Source organism: Mesoplodon densirostris, chromosome 11 (genome assembly GCF_025265405.1).
Source record: "Mesoplodon densirostris isolate mMesDen1 chromosome 11, mMesDen1 primary haplotype, whole genome shotgun sequence".
In the NCBI taxonomy this organism is placed as follows: Eukaryota; Metazoa; Chordata; class Mammalia; order Artiodactyla; family Ziphiidae; genus Mesoplodon; species Mesoplodon densirostris.
In genome coordinates, this window is record NC_082671.1 from 73814078 (window position 1) to 73837231 (window position 23154).

The window sequence follows — 23154 nt, forward strand, 5'->3', positions numbered from 1 at the left end:
GAGAAAGCCCACGCCCAGGAACGAAGACCCAATGCAGCCCCCCCAAAAAAATCTCAGAGGATAGGAGAGTGAGTTTACCAGAGAAAGAATAGCAGCATTTCTGAGCAGGTGACCGCCCATTTGAAACCAGAAATGATTAAAGGGAACGAATCTGCCTGCCCGAGAGCATGATTTCATACCCTAATGTTTGGCTTCCCACGGAAAGCCGTGGAGAACAAGCATAGTTGTGTTCGTTCATTTGAAGCATCAGATTTCTCCAGGCTAGTACGGTTGGAAAAAAGGAGGGCCAAGGGAGGTGTGAGTCCTTGCAGAGGGAAGTTATAATCATAAACCAGGGCATCTGATCCGAATAAGTGAAAATATAAGGAAAATCTGGACCTGGATGAATAGTAATGAAGAAAGCCAGTGGATCGAGGTTCCTGAAGACAGAGAAGCATTTGTGTAAGGGCAGCTGGGGAAGCGACCAGAGGGGGCTGGGTGGCCACTCATGTTGACATTTGCTGTCTCGGAGGTTGTTCTAGAATGTGAACCTGGCCCACGTGAAGTGGCAGGTATTGTGGATTGGCTATTTGCGTCACGATATTAAGGTGGAGAGGCGTGGTGAGAACTAAAGTCTTCCAAGAAGGAGAGGCATGACCAGGACTTACTTGCTTAATGACTGACCAGGACAGAGAGCCCACGGGGGTGCCTCGGAGGAACAGTGGTCTTCCTGCGAGGGAGGGGCAGAAGATTCGGTAGCGACTACTGGAAGCTGGGAGGGTGGAGACCCACTTCCTAGTCCTTAAGTCTGTGGACAAAGAATGCCACCTCGGTCACTGCAGCCGCCCCCAGTGGTGCACTTTGAGGAGCCTCAGGATGGGAAAGAACAGGCCCTACAGAGCTGAGGTGCAGATCAAAGGAATGATTTCAGTGAGCCCAGACTCTTGCATCTTCCCATACACAGAAAAGCGCTAAATTCATTAACTTGAGATGTCTGGTCTTTAATTAACAGGAACCTTTTGATGTTCCAGCTACCTGGTTTTTGTTGCAAAACTCCTATATATCCTGGCTCCTCCCACACCTCTTCAGAGCAAACTGAGGGGCTGCCTTCAGGGTTTGAAGTCCTCAGAAAGTCCACCGAATAAAACAGAATTCTTAACTTTTAGGGTGTGCTTTTTTTTTTTTTTTTTCCAGTTGTTGTGTGTTTGCCTTGAGAGAGTAGTGGAAAGACTTTTCCCTTGGGAAAGCAGTGGTCCAGGGGACAGCTATGCATTCCCTTAAAAGCTGGAGGTAGAATGAAGTGAGGGGAAGTTGAGGATAAAGAGGAATGTGTGGCTCACACAGTGGAAGTTCCACAGGATTTCATCGTTGGACTTGGGAGGAAAGAGTGGGCTGGAGGTTGTGTGACAGGAGTAGTTTGTATGATCATGAACATCCAGGGAGGCTGCTGACTCTCACTGAGAGATTCAGGCCTTGACCCACTCAATACATGTTTATTGATCACCTCCTTGTGTGCCAGATACTGTGCTGGCAACAAGCAAGCAGCAGTGGCCAGAATGGACAAGGTGCCTGCCCTTGAAGTATCTGCTCTGACTGGGAAGGTTCAGACTGGTCATCAATTTTGTGTCCTGTAGCAAAGAACTCTTTTCCTGTTTTTTTCAGAAAATACTAGAATTTGAATCCCAGGGTTTTCAACAACTAAATCAGTGTCCTTAGCCTCTTTTAGTGTCAATTTTCCCTTCTGTAAAATGGGTGTGGTGGTGCCTCTGTGGGTGGTGTTGGTGTTGCTCAGTTATTATTCAAATTTGCAAGAATTGCTTTTGCCAGGAGGTCAGGGTGGGTCATCAGAGCTGCCATTAGTCCATAAGATGCTTGTGTTTAATTAGAAAAAGGCGCTTTTCCTTCTAGAAACTCTGCTTCTATCGGTCAGAGAACTGTTGTAGTAAATATGCAATTGAAGAAGTCCAGGAAGTGAATGGTGCTCCCTCCTGCACTGGCTTGTCCCTGCAGGGTGAGGTGAGGGGAGAGGCCGGCTTTGGGTATTAACCAGTTATTTACTAAGCGCTTGAGTACAGGCCTCTCAAACAGTAACGTGCTCTCGAATCACTTAGGCTCTTGTTAAAATGCAGATTCTGATTCATTGGGGCTGGGGTGGGGCCGATATTCTGCAGTGGCTGCTGGTTCGGGGACCACACTTTGGGTTGAGATGGCTACTGTAAACCTTTGTCTTAAATGCTGGTAGAAGACCTGGATCCTTTGCCCTTAGAGGTTTTGGTCTGATGTGGAGAGATTACAGGAAATGATTAGAAAACAATTAAGTGATCAGGAATGTGCTCTTGACACCTATTGGGGTTTAGAAACAAAGAGAAGGAAAGGCTCTAGGTCTGGACTTGCCAGAAAGGTTTCACAGAAGCAGTAAGGACTTGAAATTCCTCCTGAGGTCCAGCAGAGGAGGTAGGACACTGTAGCACGGTTGGTGTATGTGTGAGAGGATGGCTTGGGTATAGACATGAGGTGGGGTTGTCATACCAGCAATAATACAAATAATGATAACAGCCAAGCTAACATCGGCAGAGGTTCTATCTGCTGTAGGACCTGTTTTATGAGCTCTTTGCCCTCTTAGTACAGGGGTGACAATGTTATGACTCTCAGGATTCAGCCACTCTTTTAGTTAGAAAAATTGGTGGCCCAAGTCTGTTACTTGTCCTAGGATCAGTTTGGGATCCTAAGTGGTTCTGATGGGTTTGGCCATTGTGTTCCTTAGACTTTGTTTTTGGAGGTTACTTAGATTTTTATTCCCTCTTCATGTGCATTGTTTCAGGACAATCCACACGTCTTGAACACAATAAAGATCTATTAAAAAAAAAGAAAAAAGAAAAAAACACAGCCTCTGGTGTTGATCAGAGATGGCTGAACACAGCAGTGTTTGGAATGTGGGCCTCTGACTGGGGTCTTTCAGGTGGGAACCAGCAACCCCTCGAGGGTATATTCCCAACTAGGATCCTACATATGTTAACTCACTGCCCCTAGCATGTAAGGTAAAAGTAACACGTATATACTACACTGTCTGCACTGAGGTGTTTTGAATTGAAAGCAATATAACAAGAAGACATAGTGATTTAAGCTTTTAAATATTTTTAAATGATAAAAGGAATGCATACTCCTTATATTTATATAATATTGAGGAAAAGTATATGTTCATGTATATTGAAATTATCCATATGCTATACCCAGAGATAACTTTCAACACTTACACCTTTTTCATATCTATAGCTACGTAGGTATTTATATGTTTATATACAATTTATTACATTGGATTGAAGGATACTTGCAATCACATTTTATGTTCAACTTTGAATCCTACCTTTTGTGGCTTAACAGCTCATGGGAATTCTTCTGCCTCATACAGTATATTTCATAGATGTGAATTTCATTGGTTAAGACAAATGGGAGAAGACGGATGGAGTAGATATTTAGGAGGAGAAATTGACCAGCTTGGCTAAGGAATTGGATGTTGGATTTGAGGGAGGGGCATTTAGAGATGACTCTTAGACACCTGGATTAATAGGTGAGGCCTTCTCCCTTTCCCCAGGCAAGAACAGTTTAGAGACTGGTTTTCTAGTTAATGCATCAACATTTGTACATGCTTGGGATGTAATTTCCAGCCCACCTCTGGTTTCTTCCTTCCTTTCTTCTTCTTATGTTGATACCTATATTAACTTCCTGGAGGAACTTCTGATATACATTGAGATTTTTCTTTAAAATGTGTTTCTATTGCACAAAGGTGTCATTTAAAAGTCAGATTCATGAAGGAATATTTTTTACCTGCTGGGTTTAATTTCAGATGCCAGGGTTATCATAAAAGGCAAACCACCCTAGACTCTGTTTTAAAACTTTGTACAAATTGTGACAGTTGAAATTAACTTCTGCAGATGGAGAGAGCAAAGGAGGAAAATAAGTGTTGTAAAGAGTCTTTTTTTTAATTTTTAATTTTATTTTTTTTTATACAGCAGGTTCTTATTAGTCATCAGTTTTATACACATCAGTGTATACATGTCAATCCCAGTTGCCCAATTCATCACACCACCATCCCCACCCCCCAGCCGCTTTCCCCCCTTGGTGTCCATACGTTTGTTCTCTATATCTGTGTCTCTATTTCTGCCCTGCAAACCAGTTCATCTGTACCATTTTTCTAGGCTCCACATATATGTGTTAATATACGATATTTGTTTTTCTTTTTCTGACTTACTTCACTCTGTATAACAGTCTCTAGATCCATCCACGTCTCAACAAATGACCCAATTTCGTTCCTTTTTATGGCTGAGTAATATTCCATTCTATACATGTACCACATCTTCTTTATCCATTCATCTGTCGATGGGCATTTAGGTTGCTTCCATGACCTGGCTATGGTAAATAGTGCTGCAGTGAACATTGAGGTGCATGTGTCTTTTTGAATTATGGTTTTATCTGGGTATATGCCCAGTAGTGGGATTGCTGGATCATATGGTAATTCAATTTTTAGTTTTTTAAGGAAACTCCATACTGTTCTCCATAGTGGCTGTATCAATTTACACTCCCACCAACAGTGCAGGAGGGTTCCCTTTTCTCCACACCCTATCCAGCATTTGTTGTTTGTAGATTTTCTGATGAAGCCCATTCTAACTGGTGTGAGGTGATACCTCATTGTAGTTTGATTTGTATTTCTCTAATAATTAGTCATACGGAGGAGCTTTTCGTGTGTTTCTTGGCCATCTATATGTCTTCTTTGGAGAAATGTCTGTTTAGGTCTTCTACCCATTTTTGGACTGGGTTGTTTGTTTTTTTAATATCGGGCTGCATGAGCTGTTTATATATTTCGGAGATTAATCCTTTGTCCGTTGATTCGCTTGCAAATATTTTTTCCCATTCTGAGGGTTGTCTTTTCGTCCTGTTTATGGTTTCCTTTGCTTTGCAAAATCTTTTAAGTTTCATTAGGTCCCATTTGTTTATTTTTGTTTTTATTTCCATTACTCTAGGAGTTGGATCAAAAAAGATCTTGCTGTGATTTATGTCAAAGAGTGTTCTTCCTATGTTTTCCTCTAAGAGTTTTATAGTGTCCAGTCTTACATTGAGGTCTCGAATCCATCTTAAGTTTATTTTTGTGTATGGTGTTAGGGAGTATTCTAATTTCATTCTTTTACAAGTAGCTGTCCAGTTTTCCCAGCACCACTTCTTGAAGAGACTGTCTTTTCTCCATTGTATATACTTGTCTGCTTTGTCATAGATTAGTTGACCATAGGTGCTTGGGTTTATCTCTGGGCTTTCTATCTTGTTCCATTGATCTATGTTTCTGTTTTTGTGCCAGTATCATATTGCCTTGATTACTGTAGCTTTGTAGTATAATCTGAAGTCAGGGAGTCTGATTCCTCCCGCTTCGTTTTTTTCCCTCGAGACTGCTTTGGATATTCAGGGTCTTTTGTGTCTCCATACAAATTTTAAGATTTTTTGTTCTAGTTCCGTAAAAAATGCCATTGGTAATTTGATAGGGATTGCATTGAATCTGTAGATTGCTTTGGGTAGTATAGTCATTTTCACAATATTGATATATCCAATCCAAGAACATGGTATATCTCTCCACCTGTTGGTATCATCTTTAATTTCTTTCATCAGTATCTTATAGTTTTCTGCATAGAGGTCTTTAGTCTCCCTAGGTAGGTTTATTCCTAAGTATTTTTTTCTTTTTGTTGCAATGGCAAATGGGAGTGTTTACTTAATTTCTCTTTCAGATTTTTCATCATTAGTGTATAGGAATGCAAGGGATTTCTGTGCATTTCTTTTGTATCCTGCAACTTTACCAAATTCATTGATTAGCTCTAGTAGTTTTCTGGTGGCATCTTTAGGATTCTGTATGTATAGTATGTCATCTGCAAACAGTGACAGTTTTACTTCTTCTTTTCCAATTTGGATTCCTTTTATTTCTTTTTCTTCTCTGATTGCCATGGCTAGGACTTCCAAAATGATGTGGAATAATAGTGGCGAGAGTTGACATCCTTATGTTGTTCCTGATCTTAGAGGAAATGCTTTCAGTTCTTCACCATTGAGAATGATATTTGCTGTGGGTTTGTTGTATATGGCCTTTATTATGTTGAGGTAGGTCCTCTCTATGCCCACTTTCTGCAGAGTTTTTATCATAAATTGGTGTTGAATTTTGTCAAAAGCTTTTTCTGCATCTATTGAGATGATCATATGGTTTTTATTCTTCAATTTGTTAATATGGTGTATCACATTGATTGATTTGTGTATATTGAAGAATCTTTGTATCCCTGGGATAAATCCCACTAGATCATGGTGTATGATCCTTTTAATGTGTTGCTGGATTCTGTTTGCAAGTATTTTGTTGAAGATTTTTGCATCTATTTTCATCAGTGATATTGGTCTATAATTTTCTTTTTTTGTAGTGTCTTTGTCTGATTTTGGTATCAGGGTGATGGTGGCCTCATAGAATGAGTTTGGGAGTGTTCCTTCCTCTGCAATTTTTTGGAAGAGTTTGAGAAGGACGGGTGTTAGCTCTTCTCTAAATGTTTGATAACATTCACCTGTGAAGCCATCTAGTCCTGGACTTTTGTTTGTTGGAAGATTTTTGATCAGTTTCAATTTCATTACTTGTGATCAGTCTGTTCATATTTTCTACTTCTTCCTGGTTCAGTCTTGGAAGGTTATACCTTTCTAAGAATTTGTCCATTTCTTCCAGGTTGCCAATTCTATTGGCATAGACTTGCTTGTAGTAGTCTCTTAGGATGCTTTGTATTTCTGGGGTGTCTGTTGTAACTTCTCCTTTTTCATTTCTAATTTTATTGGATTCAGTCCTCTCCTTCTTTTTCTTGATGAGTCTGGCTAATGGTTTATCAATTTTGTTTATCTTCTCAAAAAATCAGCTTTTAGTTTTATTCATCTTTGCTATTGTTTTCTTTGTTTCTATTTTGTTTATTTCTGCTCTGATCTTTATGATTTCTTTCCTACTATTAACTTTGGGTTTTGTTAGTTCTTCTTTCTCTAGTTCCTTTAGGTGTAAGGTTAGATTGTTTATATGAGGTTTTTGTTGTTTCTTGAGGTAGGCTTGTATAGCTATAAACTTCCCTCTTAGAACTGCTTTTGCTGCATCCCATAGGTTTTGGATTGTCGTGTTTTCATTGTCATTTGTCTGTAGGTATTTTTTGATTTCCTCTTTGATTTCTTCAGCGATGTCTTGGTTATTTAGTAACGTATTGTTTAGCCTCCATGTGTTTGTGTTTTTTACGTTTTTTTCCCTGTAATTGATTTCTAATCTCATAGTGCTGTGGTCAGAAAAGATGCTTGATATGATTTCAATTTTCTAAAATTTACTGAGGCTTGATTTGTCACCCAAGATATGATCTATCCTGGAGAATGTTCCGTGAGCACTTGAGAAGAAAGTGTAATCTGCTGTTTTTGTATACAATGTCCTATAAATAGCAATTTATCTATGTGGTCTATTGTGTCATTTAAAGCTTCTGTTTCCTTGTTTATTTTCATTTTGGATGATCTGTCCTTTGATGTAAGTGAGGTGTTAAAGTCCCCCACTATTATTGTGTTACTATCGATTTCCTCTTTTATAGCTGTTAGCAAGTTGCCTTATGTATTGAGGTGCTCCTATGATGGATGCATATATATTTATAATTGTTATATCTTCTTCTTGGATTGATCCCCTGATCATTATGTAGTGTCCCTCCTTGTCTCTTGCAAGATTCTTTATTTTAAAGTCTATTTTATCTGATATGAGTATTGGTACTCCACCTTTCTTTTGATTTACATTTGCATGAAATATCTTTTTCTATCCCCTCACTTTCAGTCTGTATGTGTCCCTAGGTCTGAATTGGGTCTCTTGTAGACAGCATATATATGGGTCTTGTTTTTGTATCCATTCAGCAATCCTGTGTCTTTTGGTTGGAGCATTAATCCATTCATGTTTAAGGTAATTATCGATATGTATGTTCCTATGACCATTTTCTTAATTGTTTGAGGTTTGTTTTTGTAGGTCCTTTTCTTCTCCTGTGTTTCCCACTTAGAGAAGTTCCTTTAGTATTTGTTGTAGTGCTGTTTTGGTGGTGCTGAATTCTCTTAGCATTTGCTTGTCTGTGAAGCTTTTGATTTCTCCATCGAATCTGAATGAGATCCTTGCTGGATAGAGTAATCTTGGTTGTAGTTTCTTCCCTTTCATCACTTTAAGTATATCATGACACTCCTTCTGGCTTGTAGAGTTTCTGCTGAGAAATCAGCTGTTAACCTTATGGGAGTTCCCTTGTATGTTATTTGTCATTTTTCCCTTGCTGCTTTCAGTAATTTTTCTTTGTCTTTAATTTTTGCCAATTTGATTACTGTGTGTCTCAGCATGTTTCTCCTTGGGCTTGTCCTCTATGGGACTCTCTACGCTTCCTGGACTTGGGTGGCTATTTCCTTTCCCATCTTAGGGCAGTTTTTGACTGTAATCTCCTCAGATATTTTCTCTGGTCCTTTCTCTCTCTCTTCTCCTTCTGGGACCCCTATAATGCGAATGTTGTTGTATCTAATGTTGTCCCAGAGGTCTCTTAGGCTGTCTTCGTTTCTTTCCATTCTTTTTTCTTTATTCTGTTCTGCAGCAGTGGATTCCACCACTCTGTCTTCCAGGTCACTTATCCGTTCTTCTGCCTCAGTTATTCTGCTATTGATTCCTTCTAGTGTAGTTTTTATTTATTTATTTATTTGTTTGTTTGGTACGTGGGCCTCTCACTGTTGTGGCCTCTCCCGTGTGGAGCATAGCCTCTGGATGTGAAGGCTCAGTGGCCATGGCTCACGGGCCCACCCGCTTCACGGCATGTGGGATCTTCCCGGACCGGGGCACAAACCCATGTCCCCTGCATCCGCAGGCAGACTCTGAACCACTGTGCCACCAGGGAAGCCCTAATGTAGTTTTTATCTCTGTTTGTTTGTTCTTCAATTCTTCTAGGTTTTTTGTTAAACATTTCTTGCATCCTCTGGATCTTTGCCTCCATTCTTTTTCCGAGGTCCTGTATCATCTTCAATATCATTATTCTGAATTGTTTTTCTGAAAGCTTGCCTATCTCCACTTCATGTAGTTATTTTCGTAGGGTCTTCTCTTGTTCCTTCATGTGGTACACAGCCTTCTGCCTTTTCATCTTGTGTATCTTTCTGTTAATGTGGTTTTTGTTCCATAGGCTGCAGGATTGTAGTTCTTCTTGCTTCTGCTGTCTGTTGTAAAGAGTCTTAAAAAGTATTATTTAAATAGTAATGCCACTTGAGTTCCGCTCCATATATATTCCTACTTTCCTCTAAATTATAAATTCTTCTATAGCTTTTCCAATTATATTTCTGTCTATTGCACTTTTTTTTTTTTTTTTTTTTTTTTGGAATGGGAGCAAACAGTGGTGATATGTTTGACCCTGGGAAAGAAAATAATAAGATTCAGTATGATGGCTTTAGTTTCCAACAGAAGGAAAATGCCCCCGTGGCAAAGCTGTTAGAGTGAATTACTTAAGGAGAAAGAGCCTGAGGTGTCTCTGCCCTAGGTGTGTGTAACTTTCGGTCAGTTCATCCATCTTTCTGGGCCTTGGTTTTCTCATCTATAAAATGGGGAGGAGGGCTTCCTTGGTGGTGCAGTGGTTGAGAGTCCGCCTGCCGATGCAGGGGACACGGGTTCGTGCCCCTGTCCGGGAGGATCCCACATGCCGCGGAGCGGCTGGGCCCGTGAGCCGTGGCCACTGAGCCTGCGCGTCCGGAGCCTGTGCTCTGCAACCGGAGAGGCCACAACAGCGAGAGGCCCGTGTACCACAAAAAAAAAAAAAAAAAAAAAAAATGGGGAGGAAAAAATAACACCTTCCTCATAGGCTAGTTTGAGAATCAAGCAAGTAAAAAAACACTGGAAGGTGCTTGACACGTAATAAGTGCTAGTTACTTTACCATAATTAAGTGAACTGTGAAAAAAAAAGTGATTTTAGTGTAATGGTACCTACCACCTGAAGGTGGATTAAATAGGTGGGTCTTTCAGGTTTAAAATACCCATGTGCCATGTCAGTGAAGACGTATTTGTTGAAATCTATTTTCTACCAAACCCTGTTGGGGCGGGGGAGGGTGGGAATGGCGAGAATGAAAAAATGTAAGTAAGGCTGCTCTTTGGTGTTCTGGAAGGGCGGTGGGGTCACGTCTGCCTTGTGCTTGATCATCTTTGCTAGTCACTTATTCTAGGGCGCTCTCATTTAAGGCTTATACCATCCCCCCCTACAGAGGGCAACGCTTATGTTATGGATGGACAAAATGAAGCTTCCCCAGAGACAGGGGCCTTGCCAAGGTCACAGCTAGTCAAGTGTGGCAGCTGGATTTGCATCCAGATCTTTCTAAGTGCACAGCCTCTCCTCACAGAACTCCCTCTTCCTGAGAGATCACCAGCATTGCTGTGCTTCTCATCGTTAGTGACTAGCGGAGTTTGTGTGTAGGGTTTGTTTCCCTAACTTCAGATCAGAAAACTTCCCTAGGGGGGACTTCTCAAGTCCACATTCTTTTTTAAAGGGATTTTGCTTTTTCGGGTTTCACTTTCTCGTCCACACCCTCCAGCCCTGTGGTCTTTGATCTATTTCCAAAGAGGGCCATTTAGAAAATCCCGTCGGAGTGGTCACAGAAGAAAGCTTAGCCTTGACAGCTGAGGTTGGCCCCGTTGGGTGTTTATTGCCGGCAAGTTGCCGAACCCAGATTCCTGAAGCTTGAGAGGGTCGCCTTTGGTTAGAATCTGATTCCGTTTATTTGTTCGACGGACAGTTATCAGGCCCTGCAGGTGACAGGCGGTAGGCTAAGTCTTAGTGAATACAAGGTGAGTCAGACGCGGCACCTACCTTGTAGAAACACCAAGCCTGGTGCGGAAGGAAGACACTTAAACCAGACTATTGTCACATAGGGTTTAAGGGTTACGGCAGAGGGAAGGACACATTCAAGGGGACATTTAAACCCCCTCTTTGGTGGTCATCCCTTCCTCAGGAATCTGCAGCCTTTTATAACTGTCTGCCGTGGCAGTTCTGCTCTGTGAAGGAGGCTCCACGTGGACTTTTCTCTCCACCTCCAGCCACTGTGATGTCTGTGTTGGGAGCTGCGAGGACATGAGATTGTATGGTCTGTGGGTTTTTAAATTTTTTTGTAAGTCACGTGCCTTCCTGGTCAGGTACTCAGATGAAAGATCATTCGCCCTCTGCTCGGTCTGGATTGACCTTCTGTGTCTTCTTTGAACCTGTCTCAGCCAGCCTTCTGCATGGTCCACGATTGTCCCTCTGCAGGCTGGTTGTAGGTTGTCTGTCTGCTCCTCTCCGGTCTCTGCATGTTTGAATTGTTTCATGCTTTTCTGGACATGTTCTGTGAAAGGGTGGAAGCTATTAAGACAGTCCCTGTGGAGTGTTTGTAGGTTTTCCCCTGTGATTGAGATGTAGCCTCCCGCCCATGACGTTGGGGCCTCTCCAGTCTCCTTTCCCTTGAGCGTGTTTTCTGGTAGCCTTGCCCGCCTTCCGCAGTTCCCTCTGCCGGGAACACGGGAACTGTTTTGCCCTCTTGACTAAACATGGATGGGTTGGCACTTTCATCTGTCCTCCCATAGAGGTCTGTGCAAATCTCAGTCATCACATTCTTGGGGTTCCTGTGGATGTTTTATGTTGGTCTTTCTTGTTAGATGGTGTTCTTTAAAGCCAACCCTTACTCTGGTCACTTTTGAAAACACAGTACCTGGTTAGTGCTTGGTACATGTAAGATGCTAACTAGGTGCTCTTTTAATAAGTGTTTAGTTCAGGCTTCAAAACTCACCTAAACTATAAAATATATGCATGTATGTATGCATGTGTGAGAGAGAGACAGATCTGTTATAGTTTGTATCATCCTGTATTTGTTTATTTTGTAAAGAACTCTCTCAGTTTGGGTAGACTGCAAGACTGCAGCACCATCTCTTGGGATGAAAGGTTAGCAGGAAATTGTAGATGAGTCGAACCAGTCTCAGGATCTGCAGGATATTTCTCTTTTGCAATTTGCATCCATTGACAGTGCTAAGAACTCAGCCCTTCCTCTTTGCTCTTTCTTTCAGAAAGTATTATGAGGGAGGCCGAGGACTCCACGCTCCGGGCAGAGAAACGGCGCTGGGATTAGGGGTTGCCACTTCCGAGAGGATGCTGGGAATCTGCAGAGGGAGACGGAAATTCCTGGCTGCCTCGTTGACTCTGCTCTGCATCCCAGCCATCACCTGGCTTTACCTGTTTGCTGGGAGCTTTGAAGGTAAGAAGGAAGCTTTCCCACAGGGAGAGGGATGGAGAGAAGAAGGAACACTGGCTGTGTCCCAGAGTCCTAGGAAAAACCTCCAAGTCTTCTGATCCCAGCTTCTCATTCTGTAGAACAATGGAATTTTGATGCCCGATGACAGGAAAAGATTTGCCTAGGTTTACAGAGGGAATTAGAGGGAGTTGGTAATGGGAGGAGGAAAAGCTAAATACAAAAGCAAAAATAAGGCGCCCCTGGATGCAGCAGCGTGGCGGAGGGTACACAAACGTCAGATAGCAGCTGTGCAGGCTGATCGCCGTGTCGATAAAGGGGAAAAGGTTGGGTCCTGGGGGGATTACTTAGCTGTTTGTGGAGTAAGATGTTTCATTCATTCTTTCATCTATTCATTCACTTATCTGCACATTCAGCATTTTGCTACTGTTTAACATCTGTGCTAAACCAGGTACTGGGAATCCGGTGATAACAGATTTGGACCTTCGGAGTGCAATGGAGGAGACAGGTTAACATGTGATCTCTGTTCATTGCTGTACGTGATACTCTGTTAAGATAAGGCAAGCCCAGGGTGCTGGGGGAGAGGGTGATTGAGGCTGTCAGGCGGGCTGGGTACAGACGATGAGCAGTGATGCCGACCCGACCGGCTGAGTACAGGAGCTCAGCAAAGGAGTCGCCTTCCCCAAACAAATAACAAACGCTCATCCCTGCCGCGTTCCCGAAATCCACAGAAAAGACGAGTCTCACATCCTTTCCAGCCAGCAGTTTCAAATGCAGTGCAGTGTTCTGAGTATCAAAGATGGTTTTCTAAGCTTCGGGGAGGGAAGGAGTGGCAGTGTTGAAGAGCATACTTTCTGTTTATTTACCCCAACACTTGAGTTTAAAAAAAAAAAAATATATATATATATATCTCAAGTGAAAATCTGTCTCCAGGAAGTCACTACTGTGTTTTTTTTATGCATGTCCTTAATGCATAATTTTATTGACAGCTCAAGGCTACCTTTTAATTAGGAGTTCACTGCCTGATGTTTGCCCTGAGGTCGCTAGGCTGAATATAAATGAGGTGGAACTCTGTGCCTGCATAGCAGGGAAGGGCCCAGGGCCACACCCCTGTCCCTTTCCTGCCCCCAGACATCCCTGGAGTAGTACAGCTCTCATCTAAGCAGCTAGATAGATTATGCATGGCAGTGGATTGTTAATTTTTGGCAAAGAGATCAGAGGGAGGAAGGTGAGTTGGTTTTGGCACTGGAAGAGGTTGAAGGAAGCATCCTCCAGGGATGATGGAAGAGACCCTATGAACGAAGGCCAAGGGCATCGGTACTGGCACAGGTTGAATACACTAAAACATTGACTTTGCCAGTATAACTATAATAATAATAGTATAACAACAATAACAATAATGATGATAACAATAGACACCATAATATTTTGAGCATTTCTACGTGCCTGGCGTTGTTGTAAGGACTTGGCACCTGTTAACTCTTCCTCCACAATAATCCTATGTGGTGGGGACAGATGAGGAGGGCAAGGAAGATCAGCTTCAGTGACGTCCCCAAGGGCCCAAAGCCAGGCAAGATGTGGCCTGGATTATTGGACTTGAGAGCTGTAGTACCATGTTGTGGATCGGGCTTCAGTGAGGATAGACTTTGGTGGGGGGCGGGAGGTGGTGCTGACAAACTGTCACATGATATTTTTGGATGTGTGTGAGGGAAATTGTACAATTTTGATTTTTCACTCATTGGTAGAAACCCAACATCAAATAATTTTGGCAAAAAGGCAATTTGGGGACTAATACAAGTAGTAAGTTCAAAGGTAGGGCTAGCTTCAGGCAGGGTTGGATCCAGGGGCTCCAATGATATTTTTGTAGCTCTGTCTCTCTACTTTCCTTTGCTCTACTTTTCTCTGCTATGGTTTCTTTCAAGAGTAGCTTTTCCTACACAGTGAAAGCTTTGGCTTACAACTTATCCTTACCAGTCCCTTGTACAAAAAGGAGGACTTCCTCCCCCTAATTCTCCAGCATTACCTCTGATTGGATTGCCTCTGGTCACTCGTGGTCTGGAGAGCATTCACTGTGGTTGGGGGAGGCTAGTGAGGGCAGCCATGAGCCCTGTGCCTATGTCTGGTCACAGGGTAGAGAAGAGTTCCCTTAAGCATGCGGAGGAAAACTGGGGAGAGGTGGCCCCCAAAGGTAAATGGTGCAGTTCCCCAAAGAGGAGAAACTAGGAGTTGATCTGGGTTCTGGAGAATTCATACCTGGCTGTGCTTAGTGATGGGCTGATATTGACTTGAAGGTCACTTTACAGCATCATGCTCTCTGGTCCAGCCCTGGCCGATAGAGGGACTGTGCTCCTTGACTTTGAATGATTTTATTAGGCTGGCAGATAGATTGCATTAAATAGGGGCTGGATGACATGGGTACATTAACAGAAGCATTCTAGCTAGAAAGATGAAGGTGACGGATTTCTTTTACCGGGTATCAGTTAGTCCACCGGTCCACTGCATTTATTTCTGGATGCTACCATTTAAGAACAATCTAGACAGGTCAGCACATTTAGGAGAATATAAGTGAACGATCGTGTCAACTCAAACCTTGTTTCATACTAAATAGTGGAAAAAATGGGGCTGTTTGCCTTGGAGAAGCAAAGGCTCCAGGTGTACAGGATCAGCTTCAGCCAACAGTCAAAGGGCCATCACCTGAAAGAGATCAGGCTTACTCTGATGGCCCCTGAGTCTATGGAGGGACGTGGCAGGGAGCCAGATGGCAAGCTCCTCATAATAAGGGTCATTCTGTCCACTGCTGGGACGAGCTGCCCTGGGAGGGAGGGATGAGAGGTGTGCAAACAGAAGTGTGAGCATCAGGGGCAATTGCACAGGGTGATCTGCCTGACCCGTCCTGACCCAGAGACCTTGAGACTAGAAAAGGCTGAGTGTTTATCCAGAGACAAAGGTTTCCTCCTCAGAGTTCCTGCTGGTTGCCCCAGGCATCGGTACACTTCCAAAAGAGCCTGCAGAGACATCCTTTTCTCTGTAGTTAAACATAACAACTTTTCAGTCCACTTACTGATACCCTTGAGTTTTCTGGTTCAAGGCAGGTGGAGCCATAAATAAGGGACAGAGTAGCTGCCTGGATTCATGGTAATGCTATTCAGGCTTTATGTGGGTGTATTTATTTTTCAACCCTGTTTAATTTCAATGGATCATCTCCTGAGAGCAGAGTCTAGAAGTCTCCCTGAGATGTGGATGCTCTTAGCAGAAGACTCTGGAGTCAGATTACACGCAGAAGCACGATATATTGAGAGAGCCCTGGCTGGGGTCAGGGTCTCAGGCTCTAAAATCAACTCAGCCAGAGTAGTTGGTGATTTGGGGCATGATCATGCCTCTCTCTTTACCTCTTCCTGCTTGAAACGACATTGTAGAAAGGAAGCTCACCTGTTGGTGCACTAACATTCTACACGCTTATGATTCTAAGCATTGGGTGTGAATGAATTGGAAATGAGCAGAATCTTCTCCAATTAATGGGAAATAGGACAGGAGGAGGGAATAGGCTTATTGTGATTTGCTCAGGAGTGTGGATCCAGGATCAGTGCATAAAAGTTATGGCGAAGCAGGACCTTCCTCAGTGTAAGAAAGAACGGCTGTTCTGACACATTCGCCAGGCGTTGGAGTGCACCGTCTGGGAAAGCATTGAGGTCCCCCTTCCCAGAGCTGTTTGTCAAAGGCCAAGTGACCATTGGTTGAGGATGCTCATCAGGGGATTTTGTTGCTGGTGCTTTAATCCCGAAGTTCCTAAATGCTATGACTTCATTTCTTCCCACACCCTCCTCTGTTCCTCTGCCATCTCCATGAACACCCCCAGCTACCCGTGCTCCAGGCTCTAAGCCTTCATTCTCTTCCTTCTTCATTCCCTCCATCACTTGGTTGCCATAGCCTGTTGAATCTGATCTTGACCTCTTGCCTCTGTGTCTCTCGTTTCCTTCCTTTCAGCACCTCTGATGCCCTGGCTCAGCTGTCTGCGTTCATCCTTTGGCATCAGGACTGATGTGGCCATCCTCGTCTGCCCTCCAGCCCCATCTCCTCGCACCCTCCTCACATTCCCCATCCGGCCACGCTAGACTTCCTTGATGCTGGTGTGCACCGCCCTCGGTCCTCTGGACTTTGCACATGATGTTCCTTCCCCTCCTGTCTTTGCCTGCCTACCTGAGATCCTCCTGTCTCAGCTTAAACATGATTGCCCCTCACCCTTAACTCGCTGGCTTCCTCAGCTACCCCGTCCTGACCCCGCCCCCGCTCCCCACCAACTCCTCATCCTTTCTCCTCCCTCCTACTCAGGGCACTTCGTTTTTCTTGTTTTTAATAATTGCTGTCTTCACGACTGACTACAGGCATCAGGAGGGAAGTGGTTCACTCTGTCCATCCTTCCATCTCTAGCCCCTACTACGTGCCAGGAGAACTGTTTGTCGAATGAGCGAATGAGCGAAGGAATGTGCACTCTTCTGCCTTTAAGTGCCGACAGCTCTCTTCATTGCTTCTCGGATTAACTCCAGACTCCTTCTCATGGCTCTGGGGTCTTTCACAGGCTTTCTCCCTTAGCTTCTAATTTCTGTCTTCACTCAGGTGAGGGTGCCTCATCCAACACCCTGAGAAAACGCCTTCATTTTTGCTCTTTCTGCCCAGGATAGAGTTCTCTGTTTCCACAACCCTTCCTCCCAGCCTGCACCTTCAGTGCCCGTATTCAGTGTCATTTTCCTCTCGTGTCTGATCCTGTATGGAAACTTCTCTGGCAACACTCACCGAGGGGTATTTTGCTTGTTTGGTATCTTTCGAACCATTTGCCTGTGAGATTCTTGAGACAAGAGTCCGTTTTACTCATCATCACATTCCCACAGCCTGAGCATCCCTCTGGTGGGTTCTTAGTAAATGTTGGCTGGAAAGGGTTCTGCTAGTAAGGGCAGCGGGAGCCAGTGCTCTGGGCATCTCTGATTTTGAGACCTCAGGATAGGGTGCCAGGAGCCTCACCTGCCTTCTGGTTTGGGATGTTAATTCTGGGACATGACTAGTTCTGCTTCAACACCCCTCCACTTGAATTTAGAGCATGTCTGTTATTTTCTGCCAGAATCGCCTTTTCTCATGGGCATGAAAGTTTTGTTTGTGGGGTGTGGTTCTTTCTTTTCTGCCCATCAGGGAGATGGCGTTCAGCTGCTATTGAGTTAGCAGCAGGTGGAAAAGGGTGCTTTTCAGTGGTTCAGAACATTGTTTACACGTTGCCCTCTGATCCTTTATAAGCAGCTCTGCGCAGACGCTGCGCAGACGCTTCCTGTGGTCAGGGAGGTGGGCCGGCGAGGGTGTGGGTGTTATTTAAAGGCAAATGTCTTCAGAGGCTGCAACGTCCAGAACATTTAAAAGCAGTGTCGTGAACAGGCACAGGATATTAATTCCTAGCCGATTTCAGCCCGCACCTGCATCTCGTCGTTCCTGAAACCTCTTCACTGTTCATGCGCTTCTTATCAACACAAACTCCTCCTGAACTGAATGGCTTGAGAGTCGTCACTATAAATTTCAACCGGAAGAAGTGAGGTCCTGACATCTGACTGTTTTGAAGAGTTGCAGTGAGAACCAGCGTTGTAAGTTAAAGCGTTTTCTTGGTTTTATCGTCACAGGGGGTCACGGGGCACGTGAACAGAGGAGTAGGGGAGATGCGGGCTTGACCAAACATGACTGATGTCCCAGCCCTGCATCCCCTCTCCCCATCCGTCAGCCCAGACACGGTGCCAGGAGGTCTGTGAGTTCGGACCGTGCAAGGTGCTAGCGGTTAATGTGCTGAAGCTTTCATTAGCCCCTGAGGCTAGGCTGTGGGGCAGCTTTGACGGCAGCCCAGTTATTTTGCCTTCCTGCCAATGGCCCCGACTTCATACGGATATTACTGTAAAAGGGTGTTATGGGGTATGAGAACATAGGATGCTGAATGTGAAATGAGATGGTAAGGGTAATATAAAAGCCATATTGATTTTTTTTTAAAATAGATCAGAAATGAAGGGCTTTCCTAGCCAGTGCTTAATAGTACCGGTGCCAGGCCTAAGCAAAAGCCTATAACAGATGAGAATGTGCAAGTGAGACTCTGTGAGTGGTGCCCTGCCACAGGGCACAGGGGCTGCGTGTGTCTGCGGTTCTTGCCTTGGGCAAAAAGGCATCTCTTCAAGGTCTTAGAATCTGAGAGGGCAGGGGAAGTCTATCATGATTTTATTTGGTTGTGAGTTGGTTGCTAAGGTAACCTCTACTTTCCTTAAACCCAGCTTTTGATGTTAAAATCATATCGGTGATCTTGCTGGGGTGGAGAAAATGACCCTGATGCGTCAGTTGGCTGCATCTCCTGGAAGAGCTCATGGCAAGAGTCTTAGACCAGGAGTCAGGAAAACTGGTTTCCACTAATCCCAGCAGCTACCTTGTAATAGTTTCCAGTAGCTGCTGGAGCCAATTACCACAAATGTAGTGGCTTTAAAAAGCACAGATTTATTACCTTAACAGTTTCAGAAGCCAGAAACCTAAAATGAGTCTCATTGGGCTAAAGCCAAGATGCTGCCAGGGCTGGTTTCTTCTGGAGACCCCAGGGGAGAATTCATCTCCCGGCCTTTTTCATCTTCTAAAGGCTGCCGTTTTCCTTGGCTTGTGGCCCCTTCCTCCATCTCCAAGGCCAGCAGAGTAGCATCTTCAAATTACTTTTTCTGACTGTGACCTCTGCCTCTGTGGTCACATCTCCTTCGCTGACTGTGACCTTCCTGCCTCCCTCTTACAAGGACCCTTGTGATTACATTGAGCCCATCTGGATAATCCAGGATAATTGTCCCATCTCAAAATCGTTAATTTAATCACACCTGCCAAGTCCCTTTTGCCAGGTAAGGTAACATAGTCACAGGTTGTGGGGATTAGGATGTGGACATACTTGGGGAACCATTATTTGGCCCTCCATACCCCTCCCCCCCAGTACTATGCTCCTGCATCCCCTCCATCTTGTTATTGTTCTTTAGAGACAAAGTAAAGTGGTGTTGTACCATCTACTTTCTCATATGGACATCTTATCCTGCTCCAGGAGTTTTGGCTTCAATAATTTTGATTTGACACATTACTATCTAGCAGGACTTAGTGCTCATGAAAAGGCATTGTATTCAGGCATGTTTGCTTGTTCAAATAATTTTGGATTATAATACATTGCCTATAATAGGTGCTTCATCGGGAACCAGTGATAGGTTAAGGTTTTCTGAAATGAAAGGCCCAGAACTTCTGCTCTTTGGGGGTTCTGGTCTGCAAGTGATTTCATTTATTTTTTAGTTTCAGATACCAATTTAACAAGTGGAGGGGGATTTCATCAACCTGTTGATGGTTAAGGAGGTCTGTTAATTTTAAGTAAATGAGAGCCACTTGTGTAACTACGTGGAAGACTCTGGTGTTATCAGCCCAACATATCAGTTCTGTCCCCAGCCATCTACCAGAGAGAAATGTGTCCACATTAGCACAAAAGACGTGTAAGAGCACGTTCACATCGGTGTGTGTGAAATGCCTGTCCACAGCGAAAATAAACACATAAATAGTGGCATATATATTCATATATATGTGAAGTACAGCAGAGCCATGAAAATCTACTCACAGATAATACTGCACAAAAGAAGACAGACACAAAAGAATAAATACTGTATGATTTGAATTATATGGGCAAACAGTAATTTAGGGGTGGAGATGAGCCTGGGACAGGACAAAAAGAAGACTTTGGGGTGCTGGCAGTAATTGAATTTACTTTTTAACCTGTGTGATTATACAGGTGTGTTCACTTTGTGACATTTCATCTAGTTTTTCATTTATGATTTGTTTACTTTCCTGTATATGTTTTATTTATTTATTTTTTAGCCTATGCAGGTCTTGGATAAGTACCTGAATTAAATAAGTAGCTGAATTTGAAGAGCTGGTGTGGGTCTTGCATTCTCTTCAGCTGAGAGGGATTTTATTAACCTTTGGGATTTAAGAATCTATGTCACTGTTTAACTTTGAAATTCAAATGCTTTTGAAGCATGGGACTTTCCTATGGAGATAGATGTTTAACGTTTCTGTGTAACCACATTTCCATTTTTTCTTCCTTCTATACCTCACCATTTGGACATGTATTCCCCCTGTGAGGGTCTGATCACAGCTCTGACTTCAAGATCGGAAATTTGCCCATAAAACCCTAATTCTGAAAGAGTGTTTTCATCAATTTGAAACAAGACCAGTATTCCTACCAGAACTCTGGCAATGACATAGCTCCAATTAATATTAAAATGATATTATTTCATAATATGGACACCAAACCACATCGGATAAACATTCCCATCTGCATTAGTCAATAAACATCTTCATAAAGCCGTGGTGCCTGGAAAAAGAAAACTTTTACTGTATTGTAGGAGATAGGAAAACATGAAAAGCCTATGTACTATTTAAACAACAACTATAATGGAAGCAATAGCCCTGCTTATTGCTTGTTAAACAGTAATTGGCTGCCTCTGGCCTGCAGGTGTGTTGGGTTTGGCCTGCCAACTGCCTTTACCGTTTTTGAATTCATTATAAACAGTTAAAAATGTGGAGATTGCACATAAAAATCATGATATCTGGCTTTTCTTAATAAAAGGGAAATACCTAACAAACTGGACCCTCATTTCACGATAGCACCCATTGGCTGGAGCTGAGTAGTAGCTGTTCCTTTGCCCATTGTGTGGATGATCCACTTTGTCATGGTCCCTGCCCTCCCTGGTTGTCGCTGTGTCATCCCGTGCTCAGAGCTGAATTGAGAAGAAAGAGCCCCTGGTCTTTGCTACCTCACTTGCTGACCCCGGTCGGGCTCATGTTAACTTCTTTTTTTTTTAAACATCTTTATTGGAGTATAATTGCTTTACAATGGTGTGTTAGTTTCTGCTGTATAACAAAGTGAATCAGCTGTATGTATACATATATCCCCATATCCCCTCCATCTTGGGTCTCCCTCCCACCCTCCCTATCCCACCCCTCCAGGTGGTCACAGAGCACCGAGCTGATCTCCCTGTGCTATGTGGCTGCTTCCCACTAGCTATCTGTTTTACATTTGGTAGTGTATATATGCCCATTGCCACTCTCTCACTTCGTCCCAGCTTACCCTTCCCCCTCCCCGTGTCCTCAGGTCCATTCTCTGCATCTGCATATTTATTCCTGTCCTGCAACTAGGTTCTTCAAAACCATTTTTTTTTTAAGATTCCATATATATGTGTTAGTGTACGGTATTTGTTTTTCTCTCTGACTTGCTTCACTCTGTATGACAGACTCTAGGTCCATCCACCTCACTACAAATAACTCAATTTCATTTTTTATGGCTGAGTAATATTCCATTGTATATATGTGCCACATCTTCTTTATCCATTCATCTGTCGATGTACACTTAGGTTGCTGCCATGTCCTGGCTATTGTAAATAGAACTTCAATGAACATTGTGGTTCATGACTCTTTTTGAATTATGGTTTCCTCAGGGTATATGCCCAGTAGATTGCTGGGTCATATGGTAGTTCTGTTTTTAGTTTTTTAAGGAATCTCCATACTGTTCTCCGTAGTGGCTGTATCAGTTTACATTCCCACCAACAGTGCAAGAGGGTTCCCTTTTCTCCATACTCTCTCCAGCATTTATTGTTTGTAGATTCTCTGATGATGGCTGTACTGACTAGTGTGAGGGGATACCTCACTGTAGTTTTGATTTGCATTTCTCTAATGATTAGTGATGTTGAACATTCTTTCATGTGTTTGTTGGCAATCTGTATACCTACTTTGGAGAAACGTCTGTTTAGGTGTTCTGCCCATTTTTGGACTGGGTTGTTTGTCTTTTTGGCGGGGGGGGGGGGCGCGGTACGCAGGCCTCTCACTGTTGTGTCTCTCCCGTTGCGGAGCACAGGCTCCGGACGCACAGGCTCAGCGGCCATGGCTCACAGGTCTAGCCACTCTGCAGCATGTGTGATCTTCCCAGACCGGGGCACGAACCCATGTCCCCTGCATCGGCAGATGGACTCTCAACCACTGTGCCACCGGGGAAGCCCAGGTTGTGTGTCTTTTGATATTGAGCTGCATGAGCTGCCTGTATATTGGGAGAGTAATCCTTTGTCAGTTGCTTCATTTGCAAATATGTTCTCCCATTCTGAGGGTTGTCTTTTCGTCTTCTTTATGGTTTCCTTTGCTGTGCATAAGCTTTTAAGTTTCATTAGGTCCCATTTGCTTGTTTTTGTTTTTATTTCCATTTCTCTAGGAGGTGGGTCAAAAAGGATCTTGCTGTGATGTATGTTATAGAGTGTTCTGCCTGTGTTTTCCTCTAAGAGTTTGATAGTGTCTGGCCTTACATTTAGGTCTTTAATCCATTTTGAGTTTATTTTTGTGTATGGTGTTAGCGAGTGTTCTAATTTCATTCTTTTACATGTAGCTGTCCAGTTTTCCCAGCACCACTTAGTGAAGAGGCTGTCTTTTCTCCATTATATATTCTAGCCTTCTTCATCAAAGATAAGGTGACTGTATGTGTGTGGGTTTATCTCTGGGCTTTCTATGCGGTTCCATTGATCTATATTTCTGTTTTTGTGCCAGTACCGTACTGTCTTGATTACTGTAGCTTTGCAGTATAGTGTGAAGTCAGGGAGTCTGATTCCTCCAACTCCATTTTTCTTTCTCAAGATTGCTTTGGCTATTCGGGGTCTTTTGTGTTTCCATACAAATTGTGAAATATTTTGTTCTAGTTCTGTGAAAAATGCCCTTGGTAGTTTGATAGGGATTACATTGAATTTGTAGATTGCTTTGGGTAGTAGAGTCATTTTCACATTATTGATTCTTCCAATCCAAGAACATGGTATACCTCTCCATCTG

At 43.3% G+C, this 23154-nt stretch overlaps 1 protein-coding gene across 1 annotated transcript in view; it reads left to right on the forward strand.

Annotated features, from left to right (window-relative positions):
- LARGE1 (LARGE xylosyl- and glucuronyltransferase 1) overlaps window positions 1-23154 on the forward strand; it is a 596546-nt gene that overhangs the window by 141120 nt on the left and 432272 nt on the right. Inside the window, 1 exon segment of the mRNA XM_060112947.1 lies at window positions 12086-12273. Coding sequence (XP_059968930.1) covers window positions 12168-12273 — 106 coding nt within the window. The 5' untranslated portion in view covers window positions 12086-12167.